This window comes from Paramormyrops kingsleyae, chromosome 4 (assembly GCF_048594095.1).
Source record: "Paramormyrops kingsleyae isolate MSU_618 chromosome 4, PKINGS_0.4, whole genome shotgun sequence".
NCBI classification, from domain to species: Eukaryota; Metazoa; Chordata; class Actinopteri; order Osteoglossiformes; family Mormyridae; genus Paramormyrops; species Paramormyrops kingsleyae.
The window spans coordinates 14,250,477-14,261,203 of NC_132800.1; the positions used below are offsets into that span (position 1 = coordinate 14,250,477).

General features: G+C 41.7%; 1 protein-coding gene across 1 annotated transcript in view; it reads left to right on the forward strand.

The window, feature by feature from the left end:
• LOC140588989 (protein NLRC3-like) overlaps positions 1-9,084 on the forward strand; it is an 83,701-nt gene extending 74,617 nt beyond the window's left edge. The window contains exons 6-11 of the mRNA XM_072711653.1: positions 6,066-6,239; positions 6,379-6,552; positions 6,691-6,864; positions 7,004-7,177; positions 7,288-7,334; positions 8,339-9,084. Of these exons, the coding sequence (XP_072567754.1) occupies positions 6,066-6,239; positions 6,379-6,552; positions 6,691-6,864; positions 7,004-7,177; positions 7,288-7,334; positions 8,339-8,871 (1,276 nt within the window). The 3' untranslated portion in view covers positions 8,872-9,084. The remainder of the gene's footprint in view (positions 1-6,065; positions 6,240-6,378; positions 6,553-6,690; positions 6,865-7,003; positions 7,178-7,287; positions 7,335-8,338) is intronic.
• The last annotated feature ends 1,643 nt before the right edge of the window (positions 9,085-10,727 follow it).

Below are 10,727 nucleotides of genomic sequence, written 5' to 3' on the forward strand. Positions count from 1 at the left end.
GTCTCCGCACCTCCCGCATTCAGAACATGATATCGGTATTCGGTAACAGTCCAGTAACTGGTTGGCAATTTTTTTTATTCGCAACTTGGTGAAATATATTGTGGGGAACCCCATTTAAGGATACATGTATATAATATCAAGCAACAGCAGGCAAGTCTAGTAACGGAGGCTGTAAAAATGATATTGAACCTTTCATATTGGGATCTCCATTTTAGGTGAGACACTTTATTTCACATTAAAGCTAAATGTTTGCATCAAGAGCTTCACAGCATAACAAAGTACATGAAGACAGAGCAGAAGGTTAAACAGCTGAAGATTTAATGTGACCCTGTCCACATTATATGAATTATACTTATATAATGAGGATCTTTCCTCTCACTGTCCACAGTGTCCTGATGGAGAGAGCAGGCTCACCTGTACCCAGCTGTGTTTCCATGAAGAGTGACAGGTCAATGGACCCACCAATCTTATTCAGAGAGGGACCTTTTTCTACAGGTCAAAGGTAAATATGCATTTAAACATTGTTTAAAACACTCAGACTCTCAGTCAAAAGACATACAGGCAAACACAAGCTTCAAGAAAAAAAAAACTTTAACTTTCAAAATTTTTTATTTTTGCAAATCCCATTGTCTTTGAAAATGTAAACAGAAGTTTTGTCTGTCTTCTGTATAAATCACATCTGAAGTAGAAGGATGAGGATTACTGTAAAGACTGACTTCTTGCGAGCTGGAATTAGAAGGTTGATTGAAAAATGCACTTTAAATGTCAATTCTCAGCACACAGCTGGAAAAGAGCTACTGCTCTATATTGATTAAGCATGACTGGACAATAGATTGTCTTCTTCTGGGACGGATGTTTCTGCTTTGATAATAAATAGATTCTCATGGGCTCATTAGCTCTGTTCAGACTGAGGCTTCAGTATGAACATGTTTAATGGAACAGTGCCTGTTACTAATTAGCTAGTTGTTATGGGATCAGGGGATGGTGCAGGCAAGGAAAGGATGACGATCCACAGTGCGGCTCCAAGATGACAGGGGTTTATTTATAACAAAACACAGAGCAGAAAATACGGGAACCACGAGGGGTCAAAAGGCCATAACAACAAGACACAGGGGAACACTAGTAAAGAGCAGCAACCCAGGGAGCAGAACTAAGGGGAAAATAACTACACAGGAATCCAATACACACAGGAACAAAGCACAGGATCAACAGCATGTGATACAATGACCAGCTGAGGGAACTGACCACAGGCAGGCAGTGGGGACTAACAAAAGGCAGGTGTGAGTACTCAACACAATCAACCAATCAGAGCAGACACTAGAAACGAGGACACAGGTGGAATTAACTAACAATTAACAAACAGAACTAAGGAGCTATGAACCTGGAACCAGGGAAAACACTTGTGAGAGAAAAATTGACTAGAGGGATATTTTGTAATCAGCATTTCATATGTACTTTATACAGCCTGTAATTTATGGGTCTGGCCACCTGCAAGCAGCCCCCACTCACTGTAGCCTTTTGTGATTTTCCTGCTCTGTCTGATAAGCACGCTCTAAACCTGCATTTCTGTTATTTAGCCTGCATTTCTGCTCAGTCTAATGAGCACAAAGTTCAAGCACATATCGCTACACTAAGGTTAACTCTTAATTCTCTTAAGCTTACATTCTTGGCTGTCAGCTGCCTAACACTCAGGTACTTTTGCATTAGTTGCACAAAGGTAAAGTTTCAAAGCTGATTACAAAATATCCCTCTAGTCAGTTTTTCTCTCACACTGGACAAGATCCTACGGAGCTGCCAGAGGTCACACCAGAGCCTGGGCCTGCTGGGTACCTGAGGTGCAGCCCAGCTAGAGACAGGAAGCCCCTGAGTATTACAGGTAGTCTAGTGTTAACCCTGGAAACAAGGGACAGAATAAATCCCTTTGGGGTTAATCGAGCTGCTTTTGGAGCCAAAAGAGAAACAGTAGTGCTGTCGGTAAAATTCACTGATCGCGGGGTGACATCATGCAAAATTTGTATATTGGTGTATTGGTGATACATCTTATTGTAATCAAAATAATTATATAAGTGGTTTGGTAAGAACATTTAATCAATGTGTTTTCTTAGCAAAAAAAAAAAAGTTGAGATCAGGTGGGGGCCCTAAATTGCAGGAGCCAGGGTTGCCCCCCCCCAAATTCTAACCCCTGGATAGTTATGGTAATTAAGTTGAAATCTGTTTGAAATCATGTTACAGTTTACAAGAAGTAACCAGTGAATGTCATTGAGTGACTGGGAGCTACATGCCAAACCGTCTCTCCTGGCTGCTACCTGCTGTCTCTCTGTGCTGCCACTAGATGTCACTGCTTCTCTTATACTGCCATAAGCAAGCTGATGTCAGGAAGCCGCCCTAATGAAATAAGCTCAGAATGTGGATGGCAGTTACATCTATTTAAATAAAAATATAATGGTTGGATATTTGTGTTTTATTCACAGGGACGGAGTGAATAGATGTAATTCACATCCACATAAAGAAGACTTATCATCCATCTTCAAGGTTCGCATTTATTACTGAAGTATATTTTCTTGAATTTAATCAAAATTGACATATATCTTCTACAGATGTATAATAAGTAGTTCATCCTATCAAAGAGATGATATTTACAACTAATCCTGCATTCCATTTACCTCGGAAGTCGGAGCTGGGAATGACGTCACACCCAAGTTAACCTCGTTTCAGTACAGCAAGTCGGAAAGCCATTTAGCAAAACCAGGGACCTGAAATCGCTTGAATAGGGACCTGTTTCAAACTGCAGGATTTCTTCCTTAGCCAGATAACTTCTTGTATTTAATGTGCCCCAGTTTAAATGGCCTTCATCTTCATTCACTTACATTTAGCCCAGAGTACATTAAATTCCGACTTCAGTTGAAATTTCCCACTAGGAACTCCGAATTTCCAAGTTACAAGTTGAAATGTAACGCAGCATAATTCACAAATGAAGTTATAAAAAGATACGGTGCCTGGAGTGATAATAATTAAAGTGTAACTGTTCATTTCAGTTACTGGAGAAAAAAGCTCAAACGTTTCTGAAGGATGAGCTGATGAAATTCAAAAGGTACCTGGATCAGAATGACCCAGAATGCCCTGGGCCTCAGCTGGAGGAGGACAATGACCTGGACAGTGATGGTCAGATGCAGAAGACCTGTGGTAGAGAGGGAGCTCTGAAGATCACACTGTACATCCTGAGGACCATGGAGCAAAATGATCTTGCTGACATGCTGGAGAAGAGTAAGAGCTGTACCTCATTCAGTGTGTGCTTAATTTGCCGCAGAAAAAGAGTTTATGAAAAAATATGTATTACATTTCAGTTTATCATTTATTTAATTTGATTTAATATGGCTTAAATGAGTAAAAAATGTTTTTTGAAAAGCTCTCATTTCATTTCAGGGCATCTTCTGTCGCAGTATCAGCGCACAATCAAAAGTAAGCTGAAGCAGAAATTTGAGTGTGTATTTGAAGGGAAAGCTAAGGAAGGACAGCCAACACTTCTCAAAGAGATTTACACAGAACTCTACATAACTGAAGGGGGAGCTGGAGGAGTCAATGATGAACATGAAGTGAGACAGATTGAAACAGCATCCAAGAAAAGGGTAACAGAAGATACTGCAGTCAATTGCAATGATATATTTAAACCCTTACGTGGGCGTGTGACACCTATCAGAACTGTACTCACAAAAGGGCTCGCAGGTATCGGGAAAACAGTCTCTGTGCAGAAAGTTATTCTTGACTGGGCAGTTGGAAAAGCAAACCAGGACATTCACTTCATATTTGCTCTTCCTTTCCGGGACCTAAATCTGATTAAGGATGAATACAGTCTGATTGATCTGCTTCACCACTTTGTCCCAGAACTGAAATCGCTTGAATCCACTGAGCTGTTTAGGTACAAAGTTTTGTTGATCTTTGATAGTCTGGATGAATGTCGCCTTCCTTTAGATTTTCAGAACAATGAGAGCTGGTTTGATGTAACAAAGAAAACGTCACTGAATGTGCTGTTGACTAACCTCATTAAGGGGAATCTGCTTCCATCCGCTCTCCTCTGGATAACCTCCCGGCCAGCAGCATCCAATCAGATACCTCCTAAGTGTGTCCACCAGGTGACAGAGATACGAGGGTTCAGTGATGCCCAGAAGGAGGAGTATTTCAGGAAGAGATTTAGTGATCAGAGCCTGGCCAGCAGGATTATCACACATGTGAAATCATCAAGGAGCCTCTTCATCATGTGCCACATACCTGTGTTCTGCTGGATTTCAGCCACTGTCCTTGAAAGACTTTTTAGTAAGACTGAGAAGGGAGAAATTCCAAGGACTCTGACTGAAATGTACACACACTTCCTGATCTTTCAGGCAAGTTTAAAAAAAGACAAGTATATGAAAAACTATGAAACCAGCAAGGAATTCCTTTTAAAACTTGGTAAACTGGCTTTTGACAACCTTGAAAAAGGCAATCTCATATTTTATGAGCAAGATCTGACAGAGAATGAGATTGATGTCAGTGAAGCTTCAGTTTACTCTGGAGTGTGCACAGAAGTCTTTAAGGAGGAATATGGGTTGTATCAGGAGAAGGTGTACTGCTTTGTGCATCTGAGCATCCAGGAGTATCTCGCTGCTTTATATGTGTTTCTGTCAAACTCATCAGCTGACCTGCTGATGACTGCAGTGGATCAGGCATTAAAGAGCAAGAATGGACACTTGGACCTCTACCTCCGCTTCCTCCTGGGCCTCTCAACAGACTCCAGTAAGAATCTGTTACAAAAACTACTGGGAAAGAAAAGACCCAGCTCACATAACATTAAGGAAACGGCCCAGTACATCAAGGAGAAAATTCAGGAGAATTTATCTGCAGAACGGACCATCAACCTGTTCCACTGTCTGAATGAACTGGGTGACAATTCTCTAATAGAGGAAGTACAAAGATACCTGAGTTCAGGAAGCCTTTCAGCAGCAGACCTCTCACCTGCACAGTGGTCAGCTCTGGCCTTTGTGTTACTGATGTCAGATAAGGAGCTGGATGTGTTTGATCTGAAGAAATACATCAGATCCGATGAAGGTCTTCAGAGGCTGCTGCCTGTGATCAAGAAATCTAGGACAGCTCTGTAAGTGATCTTACGTCTGTTGCTAAAGAAGTACAGATGTTATTCATGATACTGCTTTTATATCTTATCAGAACAATTATAATGTATTTATATAGACCACACAGAAATTATTTTTCATTCTGAATACTGCAGGATATGTATGTATTATTAACATTCTTAGTGTGGCGTGTGGTTCAGTGGGTTTGGACTCTGTCTGTGGTCAGAAGGTCACCAGTTTAAATATCTGGACGGCAGAGTGAAGCTGGTTTTGGGCCCTTGAGCAAGGCCCTTACCCCCCAGCTTCAGGGGGCTGGATGCTGGCCAACCCTGAGCTCTGACCAGTATGTGTGTGTCAGAGAGAGCAAGATCAGAGAGGCACAGCAGTATTTTACCAGGGGAACGAATACAGTTTCACTATTTCATCCTTATCTGACAGGATTGGTAATTGTGTGATTAGTGTTTTGGAAATTTTACAGGTTCTCAGATACAGCAAACAGAAAATAAGGATTTCAGTCATGATGTCAGCAATTCAAGTCATATAAAAATACATAATTAAAATAATTAAGCTCTTCTTGACATTCAAACCCACATAAACATGTACAATTACACACATCCCAGGCAGGAACTGAACCCAAAACCCTAGAACCCCTGGGTCGGCTGTAGTGCTGATCACTGAGCCCCAGCGCTGCTCAGAGCTTTATAAAAATACTAATGCAGATATTACAGAGTCTCAGGGTAACTCACCCTGTAAGGTCATTAAACAGCAGGTTCGTCTCAGCTGGGGAGTGTCAAGTAAAAACTATTTGTTTCTGACTAGGACAAGGAAACAACAAAATAACTGATATTTCAGCTATATGCTGCATGTCTTATTGTACTTAAAAATGTTTATTCTGATATTTAATTTGATATACCTGTGTGTGGTGTATGTATTTATATCTTAACACGTTTCCTTTTCCAGGCTGGACAGCTGTAGACTCACAGTGACTTGCTGTGAAGTGTTGGCTTCAGCTCTCAGATCAAGCTCCTCTCAGCTGAGAGAGCTGAACCTGAGTGACAATGACCTGCAGGATTCAGGGGTGAAGCTGCTCTCTGCTGGACTGGGGGATTCACACTGTACACTGGAGATACTGAGGTCAATATTACTGGGTATTCCACACTGTAATGTGTGATTACTGAAATCTTTATTGAAGTCGTCACATTTACTTAACAGTAATACTCATAGTGGTGAGGTGTTTTTATTTATTGGAGAGAAATTGTCTGTCTCTCTGCAGGGTGTCAGGCTGTAGAGTCACAGAAGAAGGCTGTTCTTTCCTGGCTTCAGCTCTGAGGTCAAACCCCTCACACCTGAGAGAGCTGGACCTGAGTGACAATGACCTGCAGGATTCTGGGGTGAAGCTGCTCTCTACTGGACTGGGGGATTCACACTGTACACTGGAGATACTGAGGTCAGTATTACTGGGTGTTCCACAGTGTAATGTGTAATTACTGAAAACCTTATTGAAGCCGTCACATTTACTTTAAAGTAATATTCATAATGGTGAGGTGTTTTATTTATTGGAGAGGTATTGTCTATCTCTCTGCAGGGTGTCAGGCTGTAGAGTCACAGAAGAAGGCTGTTCTTCCCTGGCTTCAGCTCTGAGGTCAAACCCCTCTCACCTGAGAGAGCTGGACCTGAGTGACAATGACCTGCAGGATTCAGGGGTGAAGCTGCTCTCTGCTGGACTGGGGGATTCACACTGTACACTGGAGATACTGAGGTCAATATTACTGGGTATTCCACACTCTAATGTGTAATTACTGAAATTTTTATTGAAGTCGTCATGTTTACTCAAAAGTAATACTTATAGTGGTGACGTGTTTTTATTTATTGGAGAGATATTGTCTGTCTCTCTGCAGGCTGCCATTCTGTAGAGTCACAGAAGAAGGCTGTTCTTCCCTGGCTTCAGCTCTGAGGTCAAACACGTCACACCTGAGAGAGCTGGACCTGAGCTACAATCACCCAGGAGACTCGGGAGTGAAGCTGCTCTTTGCTCTACTGGAGGATCCCAGCTGTAAATTGGAGAAACTGAAGTGAGTACAGAATGTGTGTCTGCTCCTGCTATAGACTCATGTATGTGGAGAAAATGCAACAATTAAATAAATGGATACAGCAGTACTATGTCATTCTGCTTCTCCTATAGTGTGGACCACAGTGGAGAGTGCAGGACCAGACCAGGGATCCATAAATGTAAGCTTGCATGCTTTTATTCTTAATACCATTAATACTACTTTATGATAGCATTCACACAATTATCGTGATGTGTGTCTGTTTTTTCTTCCATCTGAACTGTTGGATGCGCAGCCTCATCTTGCAAATTGTGCATTCTGCCTTTGAGTTATCATAGCTATTAAAATGCATCAAAATACCGCTTCGTTCCCAACTACCACTCATCTTGCCTACTATTCGCGCACCACACTCCCTCTTTCTCTCCTCCTCTCCCTCCCTCGTGCTCTGTACCTGTACACCGTCAGCACGCCCTCCCCGTCTGACTCATCACATGCTTGGTCGCGCGGCTCACACGCCATTAATACAAACTTCAGTCACAGTCAGAGCAGTATGGAGCGCTGAGCCGCGGAGGCGTTTTGCTTTATAAAAATGTCTTTCGGTTAGGATCCGGATCTTTTGAACGACTCGTTCGTGACCGACACATCACTAGTCAGCGCTGCACGCTGCTGGAGGGGGGTATGTTTCCGAAGTGGTTTGAAGGAAGTTCTTCTTTTGAAGAAAAGACAAATTAACTTCTAGTGGTACTCTTGGGTTAAAATTTCAGGTTTAACGTGTTTGATTAATTCTGTTTGTAATTTTATTTACCTGTAATTAAGGCTATTAATTTAGCACGCGCAATATTTCGCCCCGTCTTCCCGCCGGCGTCGCGCGGGCGTCCGACATTTCCTGAGCTATTTCACATACTTGAATTCCTGGTTCGTTTTTATATTTTATGTATCGTACAGAATAATAGAGCGCAGGCTAAAGTGCAGTTCGGTTACCAGCGAGTCTCTCAGCGCGGCGTGTCTCACAGCGCAGGGCGCAGCCGGAGCGCCGCAGACTCGGGCGGCTACATGAGTATATTGGGAATATAATGTGTGTATTGGAGCGAGTTCTGTGTTAGTGAGTGTGTGAGGTGTGACAGTGATAATGATGGAGATGCTGGGCTTCGTGATGGGATTAATCGCTCTTCCTCTTGCCTACAGACTCCTGCCAGCTGACGCTGGACCCCAACACAGCAAACAGAGACCTGTCTCTGTCAGAGGGGAACAGGAAGGTGACACGGGGGGCAGAGAAGCCATATCCTGATCATCCAGAGAGATTTGACTACTGGCCCCAAGTTCTGTGCAGAGAGAGTCTGACTGGTCGCTGTTACTGGGAGGCTGAGTGGAGTGGAGATGGAGCCTGGATAGCAGTGACTTATAAAGGAATCAGGAGGAAAGGAGGCAGTGATGACTGTCTGCTTGGAGACAATGACAAGTCATGGATGCTGAGCTGCTCTCCTGACAGTTACTCTGTCTGGCACAATAATAAACAGACTGACATACCCATAAAGCCCTCAGGCTCCCTCAGAGTAGGAGTGTATCTGGACCAGGCGGCTGGTACTCTGTCCTTCTACAGAGTCTCCTCTGATGGACTGACCCTCCTGTACAGCTTCACCTCCTCATTCACTGAACCCCTCTATCCAGGGTTTTGGGTTTATTATAACTCCTCCGTGTCCCTGTGCATGCTGGGATAGCTCACTGTGTGCTGGAGGAATCATTTTTACCTTATCAGAGTGTCACATGTCGCTGCTTCTCCATGGCAAAAAGGTAAAATCTCTGCTTTTTAACCAGTTTAACCCTTTTTACTCTGTCTGAAGTGTGACGTATGTCAGACAAAATAAGTGACTGGGTTCAGCAAACTGAACAAACAGGCAAAATGACTGTTTTTCTGTCTGATTAAAATGTAATGAAATGTAATCATGTTGAGTGGGGGGGCTTTTCCACTCCCCTGTATATGTACATTTTATATATTTCTGTCTATATATTGTATTTGTTGCCTGTACACTTACAATAAAGGCTTCCTATACTATCCTATTAATGTCCTGGTTCAGCTCCACTCAAAGCGTGAGGTAACTGGGTAACATAAATCAAATAATACAATTAAATACACTTTACTGTAATTGAACATAACTAACATGATTAGATTAAATCAGCATATATAATAACCATGTAAAAGGAGACGGGAGACATAACAGCGAAAGCAAAAAAAATATCCATAGAGTTAAAAACAAAAGTCATAAATCACATTAGTAACATATATTAGATTAAATGATCAAAAGCAACAGTAAAATTTCCTAACTAAACCTGTGAACTGCTACACCTGACAATCAACAAACTAATTAGCAAACCGCGTCTCTCTCTCACCCCCATTAATACTCGGGAAAAGACTCATTAAAAGTCGAACTAAGTCCTTATTACCTAAGTAAATAATTACACAAGTGATTAAAAATTAAGCGTAACACATTTTAACTTCTCATTAAAAATGCGGTTTAACTTCAGACGGCTGAGCCTCACATCCGCCCCCTACTGCCGTCCTGAGGTAACTGCGGGTTTCCCGTCGGTTGCAGCACGTGAGACGCTGCGGTCCCTCAGTTAACATCCGCCTAACAACATGTCAGATATGGTTAATGGGTACAGTCATTATTTAACGCACAATAAAACATTAACCTGATAAAATTAGTCTACAGTAAAAGTCCTATTTGGTGAAGTTAAAAAAACATGCATATTTAGCAACAACGAGAATGGACAGTTAATAGTTGATTTGTTATTCTGACTGCAGCGTTTCTATTTTTCCTTAAGACCAGTGTGGATAGCATTCTGATTTCACTACATGCCTGATCATCTATGATGCACTGTATGTGATTCCAAATGACCTAAAAATAATCTCTTTTTAGGAATCCTGATTAACTTTATATTCTGGTGTAAATTTCTTCTTTTTAATCCACGCAATTTAGGAATAAGATTATCAGATGCAATGTGTCCCACCAAACACTCACAATGGCATTGCAGTAATACAGATATACCCCTGAACACAATGGAAAGGTGGATTCTTACTCTGACGTCCCTCTTCTTCCTCTGGTGATGAGCTATTGGCCTCTTGCAAAATGATATCAGTTACATCAGAATCTAAATAATAATTTGTTTCTTTTCCAAACTTTTCACTGACCCTGCAAAGGTATTTCTTGTCATTCTCAAAGAAATGCATATGTGCATATGTAAATAAATAATAAGTAAACATTTAAATGGCATCCAATAATTTATTTTAAAGTATTTGATAATATAGGCTTGATTCATTTTGATATTAATATTGAATTGTGAATATGTTTAATCTGGTCTTTAAGTTTAGGGAGGGGCTGTGACTAGTCTGAGAGTGGGGGCAGATTTCACTTTGGGGGGGGGGGGGTAAATGTCAGAAGGGGTGAGTGTGGTCAGACAATTTTTAGGCTACTTTATTTCACTTTGCGTGACTGTTTTTGGAATGTGAATCTCTTTTGGTGGAAGTGTGTTCAAAATGGCCACAGTCTTTTTTGGATAAGAGTCCAATCCGCAT